Source organism: Rhinoderma darwinii, chromosome 3 (assembly GCF_050947455.1).
Source record: "Rhinoderma darwinii isolate aRhiDar2 chromosome 3, aRhiDar2.hap1, whole genome shotgun sequence".
In the NCBI taxonomy this organism is placed as follows: domain Eukaryota; kingdom Metazoa; phylum Chordata; class Amphibia; order Anura; family Rhinodermatidae; genus Rhinoderma; species Rhinoderma darwinii.
Window position 1 is genome coordinate 135,988,794 of NC_134689.1, and position 26,505 is coordinate 136,015,298.

The window sequence follows — 26,505 nt, forward strand, 5'->3', positions numbered from 1 at the left end:
AAAACCCCATTTCAATCAGTCAGAAAGGGTAAAAAAAACACCTTGATGAGTGTTTTGACGAGTTTTTGTCAAACCACTGTGCAAAAAACGTCTGGACCAGTTTTTGCAGGAGGAATTTTCCTCCTGCAAAAAACTCTGTGTGAACACAGCCTAGGCTATGTTCACACGGAGTATTTTGCAGGAGGAATATCTGCCTCAAAATTCAGTTTGGAAGTTTGAGGCAGATTTTCCTCTCCCTGCACGAGTTTTTCGCTGCGTTTTTCGCCCGCGGCCATTGAGCGCCGCGGGCATAAAACACTGCGAAATACGCTTTCTCTGCCTCCCATTGAAGTCAATGGGAGGTCAGAGGCGGAAACGCCCAAAGATCGGGCATGTCGCTTCTTTTTCCCGCGAGGCAGTTGTTCTGCTCGCGGGAAAAAGACGCAGACGCCGACGTCTCCCATTGAAATCAATGGGAGGCATTTTCGGGCCGTTTTTGACGAGCTTTGTGACGCGGTTTCCGCGTCAAAATACTCCGTGTGAACATAGCCTAAAGGTGAATCTTCTGTTACACAATTTCCACCAAAATATGCAATGCATAATTAAAACATACTATAAATAAATATAGATTAAAAAACATTTGTTGATTTAGCAATTATTAAATTCTCTTACTGCGAACTTTCAAACAGCCGTGAAAGGATTGTGGAGATAACAGGCAAGTCTGTCATAACTGCAGTGGTCAAAACCTAAAACAACAATTCCGATTATATTAAGAAATACAACCTCAGTGAATAGTTTTAACAGACACGATAAACATAGAGATGATACTTACTGTGCTGGGACCCTCGACTACTCTCCCAGGTTTTAATGCACCACCACTGCTGGGTTTCAAGCCAAGGATCCACACCAAGTGCTAAATAAAGCCATTACGAGGGTTTAGATTATTAATTTTATATCACAAATCATAAAGTGATGTATGAATAATTAGAATAATTCTTAAAACTCATAAAATTGACCCTTTTACAGTAGTATCCTAAAAACGATTGCTCATACAAATGAACTACTGCCTGGAATTTGAGCCAGCGTATACAATGGTGTATAGTATTCCAACGAATGACGTGTAATGAACGGTTTGTTTTATTCTAAGTTATCTCAAGTAGTAAAGTCAATACAGTATTATAATAACATACCTGGAGAGTTGCAAGTACAAGTTGCCAGGACGTGCCCAGATGCCCACCATGACAATGTGCCAAGTTAAGCAGTGTTCGCATACACTGTATATTCTTAGCAGTAAGCTGGAATAAAAATAAAACAAAGAGTATGTTATAAGTATGACCTTATATGAAAATAAAAAACGCAAAAACTAAAATTATTTAAATTTACGGTACCATAACAGTTCCTTGTGGCTGTAGAGCAAGAGGCTGCCCGACAGCAACTACTTGCTGGTGAGAGTCACTTGACGGGCTGATCATCTGCACACTTTGCCCCTGGATTGAATAAGCTGCAGGAGAGAAAAAAAAAAATCTCACAAAACGATTTATATAAAAAGGAAAAAGAATATATAAACAAAACACAGTTCCACTCTATGTCCCTCAAAGTCCCATGACCTTGAACATACTCACCTCATGCATAAAAAACGTTCTACGTAAAAGTGTTGTTATCTATAGCCAACTCGGATAAGCCTTCTTACAACATTTTTAATGCAAAAAGTCCAATGTAAGTTAACGCAAAGACTCAATATCTACAGTGTTGACCCTGAGTTTTCAAGACTTCTGTAATTCGCCCGGGCATGCCGGATGTCCGCTTCTGGGCCAAATCCTGACTGATGGCAACCCATTCTTGCCTGACCAGTGCTTGGATTTTATCACAATTTCTGCATTTTTGCTTCCCTACTTTTTGAGGATTGACCACAGGTTCTCAGTGGGATTGAGATCTGGGGAGTTTCCTGGCCATGGACCCAAAATGTCAATGTTTTGTTCACCGAGCCACTTAGTTATCACTTTTGCCTTGTGACCTGGTGCTCCATCATTCTGGAAAAAGCATAGCTCATCACCAAATTGCTCCACGATCCTTGGGAGAAGTTGATCTTGGAGGATGTTTAGATACTTTTCTTTATTCATGGAGTTTTTTTCAAATTTACCATATTTTTCGGACTATAAGACCCAGTTTTTATCAAGAATAAATCTTGCTAAAAAGTCCCTGCATCTTATAGTTGGCAGTCAAGGGACACGGCAGCGCCGGGCCCCTGACCGCTTCTTACTTAACCCCTTCCTGACCCGTGATGTGCCGGCACATCATGGAGCGGGGAGGGGATGATGTTCGGAGCGGGGAGGGGATGATGTTCGGAGCGGAGCGGGCTCACGCGTGGAGTCCGCTCCATACACAGCAGTTGTCAGCTGTGTTTTACAGCTGACACTGCTCTAACGGCCAGGAACAGCGATGGCGCTGTTCCTGACCGTTTAACTAGTTAAATGCCGCGATCAGTAGCGACTTCGGCATTTATAGGGGTCTTCCCATAAAGGGCATTTATGACATATCCACAGGATATGTCATAACTGTCAGATAGATGCAGGTCCTAACTCTAGCACCCACACCTATCTCTAGAACGGGGCCCCCTAAACCCTGTTCTATATTACCCGGCTCCGCTGTCTTCTGGCCACTTCCTGGTTACATGGTCGAGTTACGGAAAAAGCGTATCTCGTTGAGCTACGTGGTTTCCCTAACTCCCATAGAACTGAATAGTAGTTACGGAAACAGCGTAGCATGCTACGCTGCTTCTGTAACTGCCATTCACTACTATGGGAGTTACGGAAACGGCGTAGCTCAGCGAGTTACTCTGTTTCCGTAACTCATCCATGTATTGCAGTGTATTGTACCAGCAATCTAATGATTGCTGGTTCAAGTCCCCTAGGGGGAACTAAAAAAAAAAATGTTAACTTGTTTTTAAACTCCTGAAAATGTCAAAACTCCTGAAAGTTAAAGAAAAACAAAACCCTTTTCCCATTTTTCTCCAAGCACAATGTAAAAAAAAAAAAAGTAATAAAATTGTTATCGCTGCGTCCGTTGAAGTCCGAAACTATTACAATATAGCATTTTGACTCACACAGCGAACGGCGTAAAAGAAATCAATCTAAAACCCCAGAATCATTGTTTTTTGCTCACCAAAGCATTAAATAAAATGTGATAAAAAATGTATGTACCAAAAAAAATTGTGCTAATAAAAACTACAGCTCGTCCCGCAAAAAAATAAGCCCTCACACCGCTCAAACGATGAAAAAAAATACGTTATGGCTCTTAGAATGTGGTGAAACCAAACAAATTATTATTTTTAACCAATCGTTTCTTCTTTGTAAAAGAAGTAAAATATTACATTTTTTCCTATTTTCTGTTGTCTAAAACCTGGGTGCGTCTTATAGTCCGAAAATACGGTAAATGTATCTGCTTGTAAATCAGATAGCAATACCACGCAAAATAGTTACTAGAAAATGTCAAAAACCTATTTTTATAGGTACCGGTTCAGTTCTGAAGAGGCTATGAGAAACCCCCATAAGTCACCCAATTTTAAAAACTGCACCCCTCAAAGTTTTAGTATTTAGAAAGTTTCTCAACCCTTTAGATGTTTCACAGGAATTAAAGCAAAGTAGAGTTGAAATTTACAAATTTCTTTTTTTTGTCAGAAAATCCATTTTAATGCATTTTTTTCTGTAACACAGAAGGTTTTACCCGAGAAACACAACTCTATATTTTATTGCCCAGATTCTGCAGTTTTTAGAAATATCCCACATGTGGCCCTAGTGTCCTAATGGACTGAAACACCGGCCTCCGAAGCAAAGGAGCACCTAGTGGATTTTGAGGCCTGCTGGAATGGTTTTCGGGTGTCATGTCGCATCTGCAAAGCCCCGGAGGGACCAAAACAGTGGACACCCCCAGAAGTGACCCCATTTTGGAAACTACAGCCCTAAAATAATCTAGGGGTATAGTGAGCATTTTGATCCCACAGGCTTTTTGCTGAATTTGGTGTAATTAGGCCGTGAAAACCTATATGGTTTTTTATTCTTTTTTTACGGCATTCACTGTGCGCTATAAATGAAATATTTAATTTATTCTGTGGGTCGATGCGATTACGGCGATACCATATATATATTTAGGGTTTTTTATGTTTTACGGTGTTTACACGATAAAGTCACGGTTTTAAAAAAATTTACTTTTTGTGTCGCCATCTAAGAGCCATAACTTTTTTATTTTTCCATCAAGAAAGCCGTGTGAGGGCTTGTTTTTTGCGGAACTGTAGTTTTTATTGCACCATTTTTGGGTACATGCAACTTTTTGATCCCTATTTATTCCATTTTTTTGGGAGCTGAAGTGACTAAAAATTGCGATTCTGGTATAGTTTTTTTTTTTTATGCCGGTCACCGTGCGGGATAAATGACATATATTTTTATAGTTCAGGACGTTACGGACGCGGCGATACCAATTATGCATAATTAATTTTTTTTCTAATAATAAAGGACTTTATTTGGGAAAAACAGTGATTTTTAATTTTATTACTTTGAACTCTTACTTTTTTATTTTTGTACATTTTTTTTAAACTTTTTATTTTTTTTTATTCCCACTGGGGGCTTGAAGATCCAACTGTTGGATTGTTGTTTTAATACCCTGCAATACTTATTTGTTGCAGGGTATTATACCTGTCAGTTTCACACTGACAGGGGGCATATTAGGTCGTGCCCCTGGCAGGACCTAATCGCCTTCCGTAGATTGCAGACCGGAAGCCTTTGTTATGTCTCGGGTAGCCATAGCAACTTAAATGCGGCGGTCGCTATTGACCGCCGCATTTAAGGGGTTAATCGGCGGGGATCACCGCTGTGATCTGACCCGATGTTTTCCCCCAGTACTGAGGCTGCTAGTAGCAGCCTATGCTGGGCTGCGGGGAATGCCTGTGCGCTCTGTTAGGAGAACACGTAGATTAGCAGGCTGCAGGCACATGGACCAGTGCTGCAGCCCCTTAATCTACGCAGGGTGGTCGGGAAGGGGTTAAGCAGCACTATAGCTTAACTGCTGACCAGGACAGGACTCCTTTCACACACTAAAAAACATCCTGGAGTTGTTTAAACCTGTCCATATATGAAAGTGCTTACATTTGTTACATAGAGCAGCAGATGAACTGTTCAGCACAGTGAGGGCATAGTGCGGCGGTAATGAGCCTTTACAAATGGCGGTAATGAAGGCATCTCTTGGAGTGACAAGTCCCAGTTTTCCACATAGAGCTGCCATTGTCATTTCAGCTTTCAATATATTTTCTGTTGCCGATTCATCAGTGCTAGAAGTAAAAATACAAAAATAAAAGGACTCTGCGTTACCAGCTATAGCCAAGTCATTTTTGAAAAGGGCATTTCTTACCTTTAGACTCCAATACAATATATACAGAAAAAATGCAAAGAGCTCAAAGATACAAGACGGGAAAATACAGCCAGGAGGGGTTAAATGGGCTTTGTACAAGCACAATAACCCTGCAACTTTACTGATATCATTTCACCAATCTGTTCATTTTGTTTATCAGAGCCCCAGTAGCATTTTAATAAGAATTACTGACATGGTCTTGGAGCAACTTACACAGACAACAACTGAATTGCAACTTATAATAATTTCAATACATGCTTGGTTTGGTCTCAAAAATATAATTTCATACCTAGATTGCATTAAATTAAAAAGCCATACATCAGCATAGCAACAACATATTAAACAGCACTGTAGAGAAAATAAATGCAATAACGTTAGTCTGTGCCCAGACACAAACACAAGTAACCAGAGAGCAGGACTGGGATACATAGAGGTCTGCTACGTTAGAAATAGACCGGTATCTGCTGGCAAGTCTACAGCAAACTAAAATAAAGTTTCACATATGGTTTTACCATAATGGATGCTACACTATACTACTCCTACCGCATGGTGGAAGTCAAAAAGCAGTTCCTTAGATTCCACTAGGACTTTGCTAAGCAAGGAACTTGAGATCTGAATATTCCACTTTAGGTCATTTAAAATAGACACCAACGTATCATACAACTTCTGGTAATCTAGTAGTATACCCGATATCTAGCGACTTTGCAAATTACTTTATTCCAAAAACGTTCTATTTTATTCTTGCAATGTCTGTATGAAGTTCCTGCCACTAGGTGTCTCCCTTCCTGTATTTTGCTGTCCAACCTCGGTTGCTATACAAATTCCATCTCTAGTTACAGAGCAGAGGAGACGGACAGCAGGAAGTGGGGGGGGGGTCTCTCTTCTACAGCTCGCTATACACATTGCCTGCTGGACTCTGCAGACAGCCAGTTCAACGCTCCTGGGACACATGTAAGTTCTCTTCTTAGAACAGAAAATAGCGGGGCAGCTAAAACAAGGGGAATAAAAGAATGAATTTTGAAAGCGCTAACATGCGGGGGGAAAGTCATGACATCTTTGGGGACTGAGGAGCAGGACAAAATTAAACTTTCTGATGAAGACTCAAGCTACACATTAAAGAAAACATCTGTAATAACAATTGAGCAAAATTCTGCAAACTTCTTACCTTGCATCCAAAAGCAAGGAGAGGGCTGCGAGAAGTCCACACCAACAGGCATTGATCATCTCTTCCCAAATAGTTCTACCGACTTGAAAGAAGAAATACAATTATTAAGCACGTATGAAAAAATTACTGTAAGTCTAAGGAAGCTAGCTGAATGCTTTGTAGTAGTTCGTCACTATGTAATATGTTCTATTTAAAGAGGCTCTGTCACCAGACTATAACTTGACTATCTCCTACATAATCTGATCGGCACTGGAATGTAGATTACAGCAGTGCTTTTTATTTTGAAAAACGATCATTTTTGAGCAAGTTATGAGCAATTTTAGATTTAGTTTCTTAATGCCCAACTGGGCGTGTTTTTACTTTTGACCAAGTGGGTGTTGTAAAGAAGTGTATGAGGCTGACCAATCAGTGACCAATCAGTGACATACACTTCTCATTGTTCCAGCCCAGCTTCTGTCATTGCACAATCTCACTGTGCTGTGGATCATGCTGGGCTGGAACAATGAGAAGTGCAGGACACTGATTGGTCAGCCTCATACACTTCTTTACAACACCCACTTGGTCAAAAGTAAAAACACGCCCGATTGGGCATTAAGAAACTAAATCTAAAATTGCTCATAACTTGCTCAAAAATGATCGTTTTTCAAAATAAAAACCACTGCTGTTATCTACATTACAGCGCCGATCAGATTATGTAGGAAATACGGCACTTATAATCTGGTGACAGAACCTCTTTAACCCCTTAAGGACACGGGCAATTTTAGCCTTGAGGACAGAGCAATTTTTTTTACATTTCCCTCTTTGCATCCCGACGCTCATAACGCTTTTATTTTTTGTACGATGTAGTTGTATGAGACTTTGTTTTTTGCGGGACGAGTTGTACTTTATGTCGGTACCATTTTTTGGTACAAATACATTATCGTTTAATTTCTATAAATTTTTAATTAGATTAAAATGCTGAAAAAAAGCAGTTGCGCAGCAGTTTTATTATTTATTTTTTTTACACCATACACCGATCATAATAAATAATGTTATACATTTCTTGTACAGGTTGTTACGGTCGTGGCGATACCAAATATGTTTCACTGTATAGTTAGATAGAATCTAATTGTGCTCCCACAATAACGATACCAAATATGTCTATATTATTTCATGTTTTGGGACTTATATTTTAAAAAGTTTATTTATTATAAAAAATGTGTATTTTATTTACTTTTTATTTATTTATTTACCATTATTTTGTTTTTACATTCATTTAACTTTTTTTTTTAATCCCATAAAGGGATTTATCATTTTGATTTTTATTTTGTAACGGTAATGTACTGGCATAGATCTATATGCCAGTACATTAGCCTGTTACTGATTGTACACAGGCAGTTGTTAGGGCATACCTCAGTATGCCCTAACAACAGGAAATATGTTCAGACAGCCCTGGGGTCCTTCACTGGACCCTGGGCTGTCTGGCCATACGAGTTGTGGACTTTGATCGCGTCACAGTTATTTTCTGTGACGCGATCAATGTGCAGTCCCCTCTCCTTGAACGCCGCGATCAGCTGTCATCGCGGCGTTCAAAGGGTTAACAGCGGAGAGAAGATGTTTCTCTCCTCTCCGCTGTCAGAGCGGGGCCGTGGCTGTGTATTACAGCCGTTGCCCCGCTCTCGATCGCGCGCACAGGGACGGCTGTCACACAGGACGAGTATGCTCGTCCTAATGCGCGAAGTGCTCGCCGATCAGGACGAGCATACTCGTCCTGTGTCGGCAACCAGTTAAAGGGGCCTTCTCTGACAACGTAAATAAAGGTTTTTTTGTCAGCTACAGATAAAATTCACACGTTCAGGAAAATATCCTCGTGTAATAATGAATGTACTAGGTAGATTAAAATCTGCAGCATGATCATTATTGTTGCGAATTCCGCACTGAAAAGCAACAGATTAGCTCTATTGAACAACAATGGGGCTAACCCGCGTGTTGATCCGCTGGCCAATCCAATACAGAAATATGAGTGTCAGCTGCTGATTTCTGTTGCGGATTTTCTGAAAAATCCAAGCTGTGATGTGTAAACATACCCTTGGGGAACCCCTGGATTTAGGTTTATACAAAACAGCAAAAACAACCATATAAGGCCTTGGTCACATGACGGAATAGGGAGGCAAAAAAAATCAGACGCGGACTTCAAAAGAAATCCACGGGAGAAATATGGGCGATGCTCGCAGATTTTTTATGCAGATTTCCATTTTTATGTGCCATGGGCCTGCACCAAGAGAAATAATAAAGCACATGAAGATGGCTGTATATGCAATGACAACCCCACAGATGAGAATTCCTCTAGAAAGTGAAGGAGTAAAATGTTTGAAAGATAACCTGGTTCTTGATCAGGTGGATCTGACACAGCTCTGACATCTTTCTGCTCAATGGTGTGTGATGGAGGCTCTTCCGCTGATATCTGCGAGTCTGTTTCAGCCTGGCCAATCTCCCCTTCAATCATGGTGGTGATGCCTCGCACAAGATCTAGCAAGCAGTGAAATGCTACAGACATTGCATAGCCCTCTGGGATAGTAGGAGGTTCCACTTTGTCTAGCATTTCAAGACTGCAAACGATGGGAAATAATGCAAATCAAATTACTAAGTAGACAAGTGATAAAAAATGATAAACGATACATCATGAGCATAAGAAAATGTGTTCTAAATGGTGGCATGCAATACAAGCACCAATTGCTTCTCCCTGAACGTGTAAGTAGGGAGCTTGTAGCTCCCCATTTGGGCATGAAGTGCCTCCTAGTTCCCAGACATCTGACATATGCCTTCAGTTAGGGTGACAATTCAAAGTTTAAAGAGCATCTCCAGCCAAAACATAAAATGCTCACCCATTAATAAAACAGAAACAGAGTAACAGTTGCCAAAGGTAATAATGTTTATGGAGACATAGCTGATGGTAAATGGTCACTTAGTCAGAGGTTTAATCAAGTGGCACTTCCTGTTGCGAAAATAGCCACCGCAACAAGACAGAAAAATAACAATATCTCAGTCACATTTTTTTAAGCAACCGCCTGTATGCAAAAGCAGCGGCTTTTGCATTCAGGAACGCAGAGCTCAAATAAAGCGCTGTGTTTAGGTTTTTAGTGACAGGGAACTGATTATTTCAGTTCCCTGTCACAGTATGTAACAAGAGGCAGTTATAAGCAGCCTGATCCAGAAGTTAGCAGCACTGTGGGGGACCCGATCAGTGGGAGAACACCCACCATAAATTCACGTTGGCGCTGCACAAAGCACGCCAAGCGCCGATTTGCGCAGTAGCACAGATTACAACAGAGAGTAGAAATCGTACTGCGCATGCGCCGAGTAAAGAGCAGGGTCGCGCGCGTGTTACGGACAGTACTGGGCCAGGCATAAACTCGCCGATTACGCTGCCTGGCCCCTGTCAATCAATGTAAGAAGGGCGGGAGGAGGGTTGAACTGGGGAGAGAAGTAAGAGCATTTAGGAGCAACGGTGACGCCCTCGTTGCATCTAAATGCTCATTGGCATAAACTTAATAAAACGGATTTCTCTACAAGAGAGGCAGTAAGCAGAAATTGAAAATAAACCTTAGAAACAGGTTAGCCTCCTCTACAATACACTGTTACTAGTATAATACAGACATTCTGGTGACAGGCTCCCTTTAATGTGTACTTACTAAGTTGCTTTAGCGCTGCCTTGAACAGAGATGGTCATGATAGGAATCCAGGTGCCTCGGTATTCAAAAGCGGGAAGCACACTTGTATTACCAGCTGCCGCTGCCATCCCTGGTGTAGCCTGGTTTGTGGCAGGGACACTGGAACTAGATACTGCTGTAAATAAAGCAGAAGTTTTAATACACTTCCTAATAGAACATAAAATATACAGGTAACACTAATAAATGTTACGGTCTGCCAGACAAGAAATCTAAGACTATACAAGCAAACACACATCAATTCCTATTAATTCATTAATCCAGAGTCCTAGATTTCAGAACGTTTTATAATCCTACATTTATTTCCAACCCACATTAGAGCGGAACAAATAGGAGACTCCTCTGGTCGAAGCAGAGGCAGAGGGAGAGAGTAAAAAAAATTACCATTTGGGATGGTTGTTGTGGAGGCATTTCCAGTACTTGGTATAAGGAAGAGCGACTGAATAAAGGACCCCAAAGCATTGACAATGTCACGGAAAACTTTAGTGGAGTGTTGTTTCATGTCATAAGACTGGCAGAAAGACCTGAACATTAGAAAGAATTCGGGTTAGTTATAAAAACGCACGTACATAAACAGAACACTTTGGGGGAGTTCACACAGTGTTTTTTGTCAGTCATATTCCTGAAGGAATTTTGAGGCAGATTTTGAATTGCCAGCATTTTTTTATGCTTCTCTTTCTAGCCGTTGAATCCAATGCAATAGCCTTTTAGCAAAAAATGCCGCAAGAAACGTTTAGGCTATGTTCACACAGAGTTTTTTGCAGACAGAAAATTCTGACTAAAAAATTCCGTTTGGAATTTTGAGGCAGGTTTGGATCTGCCTGCACGGCGTTTTCACCCACCGCCATTGAGCGCCGCGGGCAAAAAAAACACGAAATACGCTTTCTCTGCCTCCCATTGATGTCAATGGGAGGTCAGAGATGTAAACGCCTGAAGATTGGGCATGACGCTTCTTTTACCCGTGAGACGGTTTTTCCGCTTGCGGGAAAAAAACGCCTCCGCCTCACATTGAAATCAATGGGAGGCATTTTCAGCCGTTTTCTGGTGCGTTTTCCGACGCGGTTTCCACGTCACAAAACACGTAAAAAAACTCTGTGTGAACTAGCCCTTAAAACGGGCACCGCATGTTTTTACTGCCTCCCAATAATTTCAATGGGCGGTCAGAGGTGGAAAAGCTGCCCAGGAAAAAAAAAACGTTCTGTTTCAAATTGAAATCAATGAGAGGCGATTTGGGGTGTCTCTTGGCGCTGAATCCGACGCGGTTTCCTCGTCAATATCAGCGCCAAAACACACCGTGTGATCTGATCCTTGTAGGGCTATAAAGGCCAAATTCAGGAGAGTGTGTTGTGCAGAAATAAATTACAATCCTGAAAATTCTCTTCCTCCTATGACAAGAAAAACTAGACGTATTTAAGATCTAAGACCACAACCTCTTATTAAAAATAGTGTAAAAATGACATGTATGAATGATTAAAGTGATGACTAAATAAATGAACATTGACTAGGTTGTCGCGATACCAGAATTTGGACTTCGATACCGATACTTCGTGTAGTATTGCGAGACTCGATACCAAAACTATATTTGCCAATAAGAATAATTTAAAAAAAAAGCTCTTCCATTCTGATGTGAGGCACGTGGTATTATTAATTTTGAACCTCCATGTGCCTCACATTAATAGTAATTAACCCCATCATGTTCCTTAACAACATTGGGTTAATGTGTGAGGTACATGATGGGGATATTTTATAACAGCGTAAATGTCATAAATGACGCTATAAATTTATTACGGCCGCGACGATGACGAATATGTGTATATTTTATGTATTGAGACTTAATGGGTTTTATTTTAAACTCGGTTTATTGTAATTTAAGTGATACACATATGATAATCATAACATACTGGGTGACATACAAGAAACCCATCTCTCATGTAACAAACAAAAGAACAACATTGATCTCCTTGTACAAATAGTTATGAGATATGGATCGAGGATACATGTCACACCGCAAAATACGAATAGCACAGTGATAAGGAAACGTGAGACAAATGCAAATAACGATAAAATAAAGTACAGTACATTCCAGGTCTGATCAACCTTTATATTCAGACGATGCAACCTCCCAACATTGTGACACAAACCCTCACCATATCAACCATCAGATATCCCATGTGGAGGTAAGGAAGCCCTGAGGTCTCCCACGCCGAAAGATGTATGGGGCGATAAGCACCACCGGCACCAAACGCTCATAAACTTATACTGGCACCCCCGATGTTTCTACACCAAATTGACATAGGAGAGCACAGAGTCAACCATCTTCTTCCATTGCGAAACTGTAGGAGTAAGGTCCCCAATCCAGCGAATGGCGATAGCCTTCCTGGCCAAGAACAGAGCCTCACGTAATAATATACCTTCATAATGAGTCCAAAAATCCAATGGAAGCAGACCCAATAAACATATACCAGGCTCACAAGGAACTAGTTTATCCATTATTGAATAGAGGAAATCTGTAACCTCTCTCCAAAAACTGGCAATTACCGGGCAGTGCCACATCATATGGTCAAAGTCAGCCCGGTCATGTTGGCATCGGTTACAAGTTGCCGAGGAAACTCTGCCCATATGCAATAACCTGGTAGGGGTAATATAGCATCTATGAGTGATATATAGTGGAGTCATTCTATTATTCACCGCAGGCAAAACCAAAAGGTGCGAAGACATTACGTCCAGCCAATCCCCTTCAGACAGAGCAGGGATCAGCCCCTTCCATCTGAGTTCTACCGTACATTCGGCGTGGGTTAACCTCTGGGACAGAAGGAATGTATATACAACGGATATCAGCCCCCTGTGGGCCTTGTGTTCTGAGTATCCCTATAAGCGGCAAGGAAGATATGGGGACCCGAGATTGTCTAAATTGAGACAGTAGTACATGGCGCAGTTGTACACATCGAAATGTATCCCTTTCAGGTACCTGGAATGTGTCCTGTATCTCCTTTGCGAGACTTAATGTTTATCGTAAAAAAAAAAAAAATGTAAAAAAATGTGTGTTTGTTTTTTATTTAACATTACTTTTTTTTTTTTTTTTTTTTTTAACTTTAAAGGTACTGGCATATCTATATACCCTGGGCTGTCTGCCCATATATGGTATGCCCCTCAATCGCGTCACAGGGATTCCCTGTGACGCGATCCAAAGGGCATCCCCCTTCTCATTTACCCCTTGAATGCTGCGGTCAGCTTTGATTGCAGCATTCAGGGGAATAGCGGCGGCGATGAGAGATTTCTCTGATCTCCATCGTTAGAGCCGGGCTGCGACTGTGTAATACAGCCATTGCCCTGCTCCTGACAATAAGTGTTTCGCACGCGGTCAGCATAAGGAGATGCGGCCGGCGCTTCACTAATGAGCGGCGGCGCAGGCACTGGTGACACATGGGGTGTTTTGCAGGGCACCCGCCACGTTCTTTCTTCAGCGCCGGCAAACATTAGTGCAGCGCTGGTCGCATCACATCGTGCTGACCGCGCATGCACTTGTCAGGACTCCGGAGCCGGGCAATGGCTGTATCACACAGCCGCAGCCCCACTCTAACAACATTCAACGTTTCGATGCATCATGCTTCCCTACTATTGACAAATACATAACAGAAGATAAAAACATAAAATAAAAGTACCTCAGCAGCTGGGGCTGCACACAGAGTCTGTGTATAGACTCCACAGCCACAGCTCGTAGCCACTGTGGTTTATCAGCATCCAGGAACTTTACTAGTAGCGATAGAAAGATCTCACACTCAGTCACCTACAAAAGAAACTGGATTTATTTGATAATTCTTACACGGTTGTGTCCCCCAACTCATATGAAGCAAGAAATAAACAGTGTTCTCCAAAAACATATAGATATGCGGACAAACGGGTATTGAAGAGACTCTTTAAGGAAAGGAGACTTAACATTGGATGGACAGGATTTAAAAACTTTAGTGTGCAGTTGCATAGTACAGATAGAGGAGTAATTTCAATGGATCTCTTCGGAATAGTACTTGGAATGAAAAATGTAGCTTCATATCCACAATCGAATCGTCATTACTTAAGTGTATCCGGTGGATAGGCGAGAATTGTCCATTCTGGGACATCGCCTTTAATAACTGCATGAAATCTGCTTTTGTCACACGTATGTGCATACGATTGGTTTTCTCAACTGCCAGTGGTGGACAACTACCTGTAATATTTAATGCTAAGTTAGTCATTTGTGGCAGCAATATGACATGTAAGATTTTAAAGGGGTTGCCATGGAAGAGGTATCTTTTTTTTTTTTTCAAGAAACACTGCCACCTCTGTCCATGGCTGTGTCTGGTACTACAGTTCAGTCCTACTCGCTTTAATAGGGTTGTAATACCAGATCTATCCCCAATGAAAAAATGTGTCATTTATTTTGGGAAAAAAGCAGTTAGGCGGGATTCACACGACCGGGTCGTTCCCGAGCCCGAGTGTCGGCCGGTAAAATCGGCCATTTTGCCCGGCCGGTTTGCATTAAGTTTTGCATCCGTGCCAGGCCGGGCAGATCTGGACAGTGACATCAGCGGCAACTCCTGAAGGGGAATCCCCATGTGTTTGGGGATTCCGCTTCAGGAGTTTCCCCTGATGTCACTGCCCAGATATGGACAGAGACATCAAGCGCTCTATCCAGGAGCGGAATCCCCGAACACACGGGGATTCCGCTCCTTCAAGGAGCTAAAGTGCGGCTAGCACATAGAGCGGGGAGATACCTCCCCACTCTGCTATAGTGGCGTCGCTACAGTAGTAGCAGCCGCAGCAGCTGCAGCTGCTAGCGGCGCCATCGAAGGTGTCGCCGGGCCAGGGTGCTTTTCAAGCAGGGGAAGGGAGCCAGCGCAGCGCTCCCTCCACCTGCTGTACACCCCGGCCCTGCCACACAGTGTACAGCGCACAGCCATTCGTCCGAATGGCATCAACTCCTCCTCCTCACATGCACTCTGCGCTGTGAGGAGGAGGAGATAGAGCGCAAGCGCCGGAAAACCCGGCCATCACTCGGGACACATCCCGGTGATGGCCGTGTAATAGCCGGCCCCATAGACTTCTATGGGAGCCGGGCGGCCGGGTACCCAGGCGAAGATAGAGCATGTCCTATTTTTTGACGGCCGGTTTTCCCGGCCGTCAAAAAATCGGTCGTGTGAATGGCCCCATTAGGGGTCTATTATTCCTAATGCAGCCGGGTGCCGGACGATTTATGAACGGCCGGCACCCGGCCGGGAAACCCTGCCGTGTGAATGAGGCCTTACTCTTTTCTATCCTGGACAACCTCTTAACTTCAATAAAGGTGAAGGCAAAAAGAATTTCTACTTGTTCATTTGCTTTTTTTGTTCAATTGAAATCTCTGTTATCTACTATAGGTTGTATTTATAAAATAAAAAAACCAAAAAAAAACCTGATACATCAGTTAAAGAAGAGAAAAAGAATGATAGGACCACTGTTAACATGCACAATATATTATAATGGAAAAATTTGAAATAAATCTAAAGTCTTACCAAAAGGCCATAAAATTGCTTAATAAGTACAGACACAACCCGGAGAAGTCTCATACAGATAGGAAAATACGGTTTTTCAACAGGAGCAGGAGAAGAATTACTGCTGGAGCCTTGTCGGAATTTAATATTTGGTGAAAACAGCTTGATCACAAGAGGACACACCCGTTCTTTCAATAGGAAGCTAAATTCTTGGTGCTGTTAAAAAACAAGCATATATATACACAAAATCATTTAGTTATTACCCACAACACAGCTTCAGACATAAATCCGTATCTGTTAAAGGATTACATTACCTGCAAGAAAACTTGTGGAAAGTCGTTGAGGACGGACTCCAGAAGTTCCAACCCAAACGTCCTGGTCATTTCTGTCATTCCTACCAGCCAATACGGAGCATCGGCATTAACCAGCTGACACAAATCCTAAGGAAGTCAGGGGAGACCAGAAATCGGCATAAAATAAACAGCAAGATTACAATACTTACCAAGGCAAAAATTCTGGTAACCATTAATGGTAGTTGCTATAGTCAACCTTGCATCTACAAAGACATGGCTAGAAGACATCACCCCTTAGAGCTTCATACCTGAAACAGCATGTAGGCATCTTTAGCACATGGCTTCAGAGTGCTGACAGATCTTCTATTACTGTTTCCAGTGACGGGAACGGGCAGCTCCACAACATCTGCATGTCATAAAGTCACAAATTTTAATCTTTCAAAATATCTGAGGTTTTACTGGAACAACCCCATATTTTCATACTAGTAACAGGCATGGTAACATCGGGATACCATTAAAAGGGAACCACCAAATACATCCTCGACAGAAGCATAACCATGGACTTAAAATCCTCACATAAGCTGCCATGTATTTCACATGTATTAATGGATAATAACCGTGAAATACTCATCTGTGCTGATGTTCATGTATTTACTTATATATTGAGCAAGATCTCCCAAAAGCAAGTACTAGAAGCACTATTCGCTTCTACTTCCTGCAATTTAAGAAAACCTATTGTATTGATTTGAACGTAGACTTTGGTTTGTTTTAGGAAAAGGAAATCAAGACGATTGGATTCAACACCAAGAATAAAAATACTGGCCAACATGGTATAACTCATTAAAGGGTCATTCCCATCTTATAAATTGAAGGCATATTGCTAAGACATGCCACCACTTTATGATCAGTGGTGATCCGACCTCTGCGACCGCCACCGATCCTGAGAATAAAGGGGTCGCAGCACTGATATAGCGCTGCATCCCCTTCTCAGTTTTTCCTGCACAGCAGTGCTCCGGCCACCTGGCTGTAATTTCACTTGAATGGAGCCAAGCTGCAGTTCCTGGCACCGCGGGTGGCCAGGGTACTGCTGTTCAAAGAAAACCAGTGAAGGCAACATAGCAATAAATCTGAATTGTGGCCTCCTTGTTGTCAGGATTCAAGGGGGTCCCAGGGGCCAGACCCCCACCAATCAAAATGAATGCATATCCTAGATATAGATAGATAGATAGATAGATAGATAGATAGATAGATAGATAGATAGATAGATAGATAGATAGATAGATAGATAGATAGATAGATAGATAGATCCTATACTATACCTCCATCAGTAGGGATGCGGAACTACCAAAAGCTAGAACATAAACCACCAAAAAGTGTAAGAATAAACACTGTATATCCAAAAATACAACAGAACAGTCACTTAATATACGTTATTTTGTATTTTTGGATATACAGTGTTCTGTGGTTATTCTTGGTGGTTTATATCCTAGATTTATGCCATTACTTTATATGATGGAAATAACCCTTTAACTAAAACCATAAACAGTCAGGACAAAATGATGATGAGAATATTTTTCTATAAAGTAACAAATCAGTGACCTTAGGCCATGTTTACCTTTGTGCCTTTCATCTTCAGCCACCATCCTCTCAAACACTACAGTGACTACTTGCCGCACAGTTGCCGCAGCCGTGTTATTTGTTATGTTGTCTTTAGTAAAATGCAGCCTGAAGCAAAGAACAATTGCCTGCAAAATATATTACAAATGGAAAGACATTATAGTAAATGCAAGAAAAAGAGAAAGGGGGTGGAAGACTGGACCTTAAACACTGAACTTTAAAAGGGGTTTTCTGGGATTTTAAAATTCAGTTGTATGTGCCCAAAATGTAAAAATACTAAACTTTCTAATGTATTAATCTTTCCAATTCTGCTCAGTTTCCCGACAATGTTCTCCTGGGTCCCCCGAGACTCTTTGTTTCACATCCTTTGTGATGACCATAGGGGCCAATCTATGCTGGCAGCAGTGATGCTTCATTCATAAGAACATCTTTGCGGCAGCAATTGTCCGTTACAGTTACGACATGGCATCACATCATGCAGGATTAAAAAAAAAAAACGTGATGGCGGGCATACAAAACCGGCGGTGGAGAAACAGAGTGGAATTGGAAAGGCAGATTATTTTTATATTTCAGATCAATACAACCATATTTTAAAATGCTGGAAATGATGTAGTTGATGTACTGTGTAGTGAACATGTGGTCGAACAATCATTATTGTTACTCATAAGGCACTTCTTCCTATCCATAGCATATCTTAGGGAAACGTGATCATGGCATTGGTAGTATGAGCTCCCAAAAACTATCCAATAATCTGACATTGAATGTACAGAAGCTCCCCAAGAACTGCCGAGTTGCTCTGTTGAATAGATGTTGACAAGCAGGAGCAATATGTCAGGCACATGGAAGTTGAATATCCCCATAAGCAGACATGCTGTTATTTGCCATCCTCCGTCTTCTACAGCATTGCCACATTGCTGACAGAATCCCCTTACAATTATATATAATTGCTGCAAATACAATATAAATGGAATATACTGATTTGTACAGAACTATTACCTTGGATAAGGCATCATCATGGGCCACCGTGTTAGTGGTTAGAAGCACCAAAACGGTCTGTAGAAGCTTTAATTCTTCGAGTCCATTTTCCATCAGCTGCCATAACATGTTGATTATATTACCAGCAGCGGCCTGTGGAGAAAAAAACACAACACCAAAAGTGTAAGGTATGACTAAAAATTTTTTTATATAAGGTGTGTTCACAAGAGGCAGAAACGGTCAGCGGTGGATCTTGCCACAAATCCTCAGAAAGGTCCACACGTAACAAATGGATTGCAAAGAGTAAAATCTGCTGCAAAACTCGGACAAACAAATTCAATACATATAGGGCATGCTGCACTTGTTTATTTTAAGTGCTGCAAAAATGTATTCACCCCATATGAACACGCTTAGATATCACAACGGATTTTAAAGGAACGTCAAAATACAAACGCAGCATTTTTTTAAGAAACCAAGATACCCAACTAATAACTCCTAGATGGAATTTCAGCCATACTACTAACCATCCCAACTTACCGTACTTTTACGCTCCATGTTTTCTACTAAATACACTCATTTAGTACCCAATGCTGGTTTACCCATCTTTAACTCCCTATTTTTTGGGAACGTAGATAAAGACACGCAGTTCTCTGCCCTGCACAATGTGAACAGTGAAACCTGCAGGAGAAAGGGCTAATTAGGAGACTGGAAAAATAATCCGGGAAGGAGGTCACATGGGCACAGGTTCTATGCCCACCCAAAAACTGGTGCTGATGAAAGAATATTATGGGAAAATATGAAAATTCCAGTTAAACTATTAGCAAGAGCTACAATTTAGCAGGGGAACATGAATGGTGGGTAAACCGGCTTATATAACAGGTTGTTTTAGGTCCTGCCACAGAATTTCTATTTTGTTGCCATTGACTAGGTCATTCCAAAACTTGAACCATGATCTCAGCCGGTCAGATGTAAACTTGGTTCAGGGGTCAGATTATTAACAGAAGATCAGACAACTTTATTGATTAATTCTGCTTTCAAAAACATTTCAGGGTAAATCTACACAAAATTTGCACAAATTTTAGCAAAATTCTGCTGGTTGCTCTTGAAAGCTGGCATTGGTATATCTCCACCACTGTCAGACAAGTAAAGCAAAGTATTTGCAAAGCTACCTAACTATTTTGGTTGAACTTAAAGGCCTTACCCAGTGATAAAAAATTGATGGCCTACCTTCAGGATAGGCCATCAAAATATGATCGGTGGGGGTTCGACTCTCGGAACGTCAATCAGCTGTTGGGAGGGGTGGCTGCGCGTCGGTGATCGCTGCTTTCCCATAATTGCTTACATAGCTCCGCCCTGCACAACACCATCACGTTCATAGTGGCTATGCAGAGTATTACAGCTTTATGCATTCACTATAATGGGAGGAATCTATAAAACTCTGCAAAGCCGCTATGAACATCATGGCGTTGTGTAGGGCAGAGCTGTGTACTTAATAAAGGGGTAGCAGCAACACGGTACTTTCAAATAGCTAAATCGGCAGGGGGTGTCGAGAGTCGGATCCCCACCGATCAGATGTTGATGGTCTATCCTGAGGATAAACCATCAATTTTATATCACCAGAGAAGACTTTTAAGTGTAAATTATTATTTAAAGACAAGCATTTCAGTAAGAATTGTCTGGTCAGTGCAGAATTCATGGTTCCTCCAATAATGGCAAGTTGTCATGGTCCTCCGGTAGTAAAGCACACCACGAGGTTTGCCTGTTGGTACAAAGTTTTCATGAATAACAGGCCCTGTGTTATCTAAAGAGTTTTATTCATCTGCCATAGAATAATATTCCAAACCGTTTAGTGATGATCCCATTTTGTCCAGCTCTTGTATTGTGTATTGTATTAGCTAAAAGTAGAGAGACTTGCAGATCTTTGTATGCACATCTGCAATGTTTAAAGTCTTCCTGGCGGAGTTGTCATTGTACTCTTAGGAGTTATATTGGCAGGCCAGCCATTACTGGGAAGAATCTCTATGTTTCCAAGCTTTCTCCATTTGAAGATCATGGCTCTCAGTAATTCATTGGAGTCTTAGAGCATTATAAATGGCCCTGTGATCTTTGGAAACGGATATACTGAAACAACTTTGGCTTCTAATCACTTCCAGAATCTTCCTTGAACATCTTAGGCTTCGTTCACATCTGCGTTGGGGTTCCGTTCATGGGTTCCGTCAGACCTTTCAGTCAGGGGAACCCATGAACGGATACCAAACAGAAACCATAGCTTTCTGTTTGCATTACCATTGATTTCAATGGTTACGATTCCGTTGCTAATGGTTTCCGTTTATCTCCGTTCCGCAAGGTTTATGTTTTCTCCATCACAATCTCCGTTGAACGTATACGTCGGAACAATTTCCAGTATAATACACCAAATTAAGATTATAAACGCAGTGTGATAGGGGTCTAAGGTTCATGCATTATAGTCTGAAACTATATTAAATGTTGGCAACCTTTAAGAAAAAAACTTTGCTAAACTTTCACGTAACAATCTTACAGTGTGTATTAGTTTATTTTCATACAGATCTACCACTAACAGCATGGTAGAGTTACTATTATGAAACGCATTATGTGCTGCTACATGCATTTTTTGTTTCAGCATCAGCACATCAAGCTTTGTACAGTCAATGAACCAGCAAAGGGTACGCGGAGATGTGAAGTCAGCACTAAAAGGAAACCAGTAGAATTCTCAATACATCTCTGGATGAGAACATGCTAGAAGAAAAACGAGATCATTGCCAGATACGTACATGTAGATTATATGAAGACAAAATGGCATTCAGAGGTTAATATACACTTTAAACGAGAATTGCCATTTCTTTATCATTTTGTATTCGGTCGGTCATAACAAAGCAAAGTCTTACATATTGCATTACAAGATAATTTTATGTGGATTATGGGACCAATGTATTGTCTTGTCAACCCTGCTATTTGAGAAAATGAAAATAAAAGGACACAAATAGAGTGTAATGCCAGCTTAGTGGATCAAAAACCAAAAAAGATGTATAACCATATTCAAAATCAGCACATTCATCTTAAAAAAACATCTGAGCCACCCATCGCAATTTCAGACCCCCTAATCACGTTACTGGCTCTCGTCGGACTCTCAAAATATACCTCCGATGGAAGGCTGCAACGTAACCCACTGTATAGACAAACAGTGAGATACGTCGCCTGAACAGCCCCAAGCCCCTCCCACCCCCTTTCCAGGAAGAGCGCTACATGATGCTCTGCCTGGGGACTCCGGCCGTGGGGCAGCTTCTGAAGTCACTGTCCATACATGGGCAGTGCCATCAGAACTTCTCCCACGGCTCTGGGCAAGCTGTATGGGAAAGCTGGGGAAGGATGTGCTACCTGCGGCCCTGTTCAGGAAGCGCCAGTGACAGAACTGTCCACATATGGAGATTCCCAACGTATACATTTAACGTATACCTGTAATTGATGCCATACAGTGGCATCCGTCACCAGTAGGCCCCCATGTTAAAAAAAATGTATATCACATAGTATACGTTTTTTCACAGGGTCTCGCAGAACGGAATAGCATAATAAATATATAATAATAATTAAAAGACAAAAAACAAAGTATACGGACATACATACACCAGCCCGACGGACACTCTAATGGCCTTTGTCGGGCTAATGGAGCCCTATGGACACGTTTATCGTGTACGTTGGAAGCTTCACACAATAAACGTAAGGCATAAACGTGATCTGAAGGGGGCCTTATCAGACCTATGTGCAACATCAATACATCAATCAGCTGTTTACTCTGAACCATTCACTTCATACTGGATTGTTTTATACATTCGCTATGATGAAGAAGTGCAGCCTAATAGTCTGTGATCTCCATACCTCTGACACCACTTCATGTGACATGAGCCTCTGGATAGCAGCAAGACAAAGCTGGGTGATTTTCGGTTCTTTTGTTCCACAGCCCATAAGGAAAGGTTGAACTACTTCTGAACTGTTTTCCTTCAAGGCTTGACAAGAAAAAAATAAAATACATTTTTTCTAGAATTGCCATGGTATAGTTGATAACAGTACTAACAACAAAACTGCTGAAAAAATGTTGAGAGTATTAAAAGAATTTAGAAAAGAATCCATCGGTTGTCCTCCTAAGAAAAGTCTTTTATTACCCTATTCAGTATTTATAGTGATTTCGGAGTCCTCCAGTTCTCCTACAGGAGTTACAGATGCTAAATTACATTTCTTATACTTGACATGCCGCTTTCCGCACATCATGAATGGATGAACATTGCTTCTGGTCCCTCCCAGACATGGGAATTCTGCATAGTATGGACACAAAGTCAGGTCTCCTTCAGAAAATGCTACCTAATAGAGCGGCTAAGGGTATCCCTGGATGGCACTAACTCTTCTAGCTAAAGTATGGTACCGTGGGTACGGTGTAATTCTTCCCCAGGGGACAGCAGCTTATAGTGACACTGAACATCTCTGGTGGAACTACAATATGAAATCTGGCTGTCAAAGCTGAACAAACCTTTAACTACCGTAGTAAGATGAATAAATGTGAATATCAGCAGTAATGCTGCAGCCTATGGGGACCCCCTGTAATAGTACTCATTATGCTCAGAGTCTAAACCAGGAACATAGGTAATGCTTAGAATATAAGGAGGAATACGTGATTAGCTACATTCTATTATATGCTCACTTTAATGAAGCACCGCCTGTGATAAACATTAGCTATGTATCTTTGTAACATATAGCATTTCCTTTATTTTTTTTTTTTCTTTACGGCTTACTCTTATTTTTCGTGTCGACACTTCCTTGAAACGATCAACAAGCAGGCTACCTGTAGGCGGCAGTGGATATTAAAGAGGCTCTGTCACCACATTATAAGTGCCCTATCTCCTACATAAGGATATCGGCGCTGTAATGTAGGTGACAGCAGTGCTTTTTATTTAAAAAAAACGATCTATTTTTACCACTTTATTAGAGATTTTAGATTTATGCTAATGAGTTTCTTAATGCCCAACTGGGCGTATTTTTACTTTAGACCAAGTGGGTGTTGTACAGAGGAGTGTATGGCGCTGACCAATCAGCGTCATGCACTCCTCTCCATTAATTTACTCAGCGCATAGGGATCCTGCTAGATCCTTATGTTCTGTCTTATACTAACACATTAACAATACTGAAGTGTTTAGACAGTGAATAGACATTCCACGGGATGTCTATTCACAATCCCTGCACTTCGTTACTGTTTCTATGGTAGTTACAGCAGAGGAAGCGTGATCTCGTTGGAACCTGTCATTTACAGCGAGATCTCGCGAGATCACGCCTCCTCTGCTGTAACAACCACAGAGTAACAAAGTGCAGAGATTGTGAATAGACATCCCGTGGAATGTCTATTCACTGTCTAAACACTTCAGTATCGTTAATGTGTTAGTATAAGACAGAACATAAGGATCTAGCAGGATCCCTATGCGCTGAGTAAATGAATGGAGAGGAGTGCATGAGGCTGATTGGTCAGCGTCATACACTCCTCTGTACAACGCCCACTTGGTCTAAAGTAAAAATACGCCCACTTGGGCATTAAGCAACTCATCAGAATAAATCTAAAATCGCGAATAAAGTGGTGAAAACAGATCGTTTTCTAAATAAAAAGCATTACTGTCACTTACATTATAGCACCGATCTCCTTATGTAGGAGATAGGGCACTTATAATGTGGTGACAGAGTCTCTTTAAGGTCATGGTTTCACTCAGCAGATTTGGTGCGGAAATTTTCTGCAGCAAATACGTAAAAAGTCGTTGGGAAATCTGCAACGACAAATCCTCAGCAAATCGTGCAGGTTTTGTTGTGAATTTCCCTGCGAAGAGCGAAGCATCATATAAAAAATTTATCAAAACTTTACTCCCCTACCATGGCGCTGCTGTATCCACACTTCCCTGGTCCCCAGCTAGTCTCTGTACACCCGGCCTTCAGCGATGACTTGGCAATTACTGGCAGCAACAGTCAGGCGTCGAAACGTCAGCGCTGGGGGCCGGATGTACAGAGACCTGCGGGAGACCACAGAAGCATTGACACAAGAGTGCCAAAAGAGGGGAGTATAGTGGGTTTTTTTTTTTAAAACGTCTTGTACCTTATTTTAAACAGTATATGGAGTTGCAGGTAATTTGCAACAAAAGTATTTGCTTGCGGATTTCTTCTTTCCCATTGAATTGCCAGAAAATAAAAATAAATTTAAAAAAATCGGTGAACTTTCTGCAGCAGAAGTGGACATGTGCTGAAAATGTCAGCGGCATGTGGATGAGTTTTGTTTAAATCTCTTATACTTTGTTGCTATTGTATTATGCTGCGGATATTCTGCAAATCCGCTAAGGGGGTTTTCAAGTTTTATAAAACTAAATCTTATTAAAGTTCTAAAATTTTTAACATCTTTGCTTCTTATTAGTGAATGGAAACAAATTGTTTACACGGAGACTGAAAATCTGGCAGTAAGCTCAAAGTGCTAGAACACAAGCCATACTTTATAAAATTAAATCGGAATATTCCCCTTGAAGGTTTCCATGATTGGAATAGAACAGAGTAAAAACCCATTGAAATAGTAGAAAATATAATAAATACATATTATAAAGACGCTAGATTATTCGTTTGCTGACAATATAGGCAATGCGAGTTAAACTCCATCATAATTACCTGTCAGTATGTCCGCGTTCCGCGCAGCTATATTTTTTACCTTCACAATCCCGGATTCTGCAGCCTGGAATATATAAAGCAAGAGATAAGAAACCGGTGAATTATTGTACCGTCATGTTACCTTCCAAAGAACACATTGAAAGCCAGTGGAATTACTGATACACGATGTAAAGTTAAAGGGGTTTTCACACAAAATAACATTTATGGCACATCAGTCCCATATTCCATAAATGTGTGATCGTTGGGAGTCTGACCTCTGGTACCACCACCGATCCAAAAAGTGGGGAGACACAGTCTCCATTCCCAGTAGCGAGATTGCCACGTGTACAGTGTCATTCTCCAATACATTTAACTGCCACCAATAAGGCATATCAAATCAATGGGGCAGATATTTTTTGTGTGTGATTCCCTCTTATTTTTCAGAATTAAAATGCGTAAGCTTGTGCATTCTTCCTACAGCACAAATGCCACATGGATTAAAACTTTTGTTCACCTCACAAAACAGTTTTATCCAAGAAAGTTAAAATCTGAGCGTTAAAATGTTGGAATCCAGGCAAGGGGCCGCTGTGCCAGGATGGACACGGTGCTGACGTCATCACTACTGGTTCATCCTAGTGCGGGGGAAGGAGTGTCCCAGACTACTAGAGCACAGTGTGCATATGCTAGTATGAGAGTCTGGCCGCCATTTTAGATCAATGAGGAGGGGTCCCGGATTAGAGAAACAACGCCACAAAGAAAAGAAAGGTAGGACAACTTGTATATTAACTATACATTCTGCATTTATTGTCAAAAAAAATTTGCGAACAGGAGAGTCGCTTTAAAGTAGTTCTCCACCAAAATTAATTTTTTAATAAAAAAAAAATATGGTAAACATGGCAGTAAGAGATAGAGATAGGCATGGTTTAAGTTCTGCCAAGCAGCCATGCCGCTTCTCTGCCCTCAGATCACAGGCCTTGAACTGAAAACTTGAGACATCTGGGGCAGACATTATGTTACGGATAGGCTACTTGTTGATCCTACCACAATAAACTGTGGTTGCTAGGCACTGTATCCTTAGCAACCAGACTGTCTCACATTTCTCAGAAATGAAATGGCTCTGTACTGACAGCAGTTTAAAGGCTGCAGGAAAAATTTATTTAGCTAAAGAACCTCTGTTCCTTAAG

General features: G+C 41.3%; 1 protein-coding gene across 5 annotated transcripts in view; it reads right to left on the reverse strand.

Annotated features, from left to right (window-relative positions):
• Positions 1–26,505, reverse strand: part of MON2 (MON2 regulator of endosome-to-Golgi trafficking) — a 97,521-nt gene that overhangs the window by 57,129 nt on the left and 13,887 nt on the right. For all 5 annotated transcript variants that reach the window (XM_075856780.1, XM_075856781.1, XM_075856779.1 and 2 more), the window contains exons 2-18: positions 25,343–25,406; positions 22,538–22,665; positions 18,665–18,796; positions 17,667–17,796; positions 16,360–16,457; positions 16,073–16,198; positions 15,780–15,974; positions 13,914–14,038; positions 10,636–10,775; positions 10,216–10,369; positions 8,906–9,132; positions 6,545–6,626; positions 5,118–5,299; positions 1,368–1,480; positions 1,170–1,274; positions 812–892; positions 652–725 (exon numbers count right to left, since the gene is read on the reverse strand). In XM_075856780.1, coding sequence (XP_075712895.1) covers positions 652–725; positions 812–892; positions 1,170–1,274; positions 1,368–1,480; positions 5,118–5,299; positions 6,545–6,626; positions 8,906–9,132; positions 10,216–10,369; positions 10,636–10,775; positions 13,914–14,038; positions 15,780–15,974; positions 16,073–16,198; positions 16,360–16,457; positions 17,667–17,796; positions 18,665–18,796; positions 22,538–22,665; positions 25,343–25,406 — 2,156 coding nt within the window. The remainder of the gene's footprint in view (positions 1–651; positions 726–811; positions 893–1,169; positions 1,275–1,367; positions 1,481–5,117; positions 5,300–6,544; positions 6,627–8,905; positions 9,133–10,215; positions 10,370–10,635; positions 10,776–13,913; positions 14,039–15,779; positions 15,975–16,072; positions 16,199–16,359; positions 16,458–17,666; positions 17,797–18,664; positions 18,797–22,537; positions 22,666–25,342; positions 25,407–26,505) is intronic.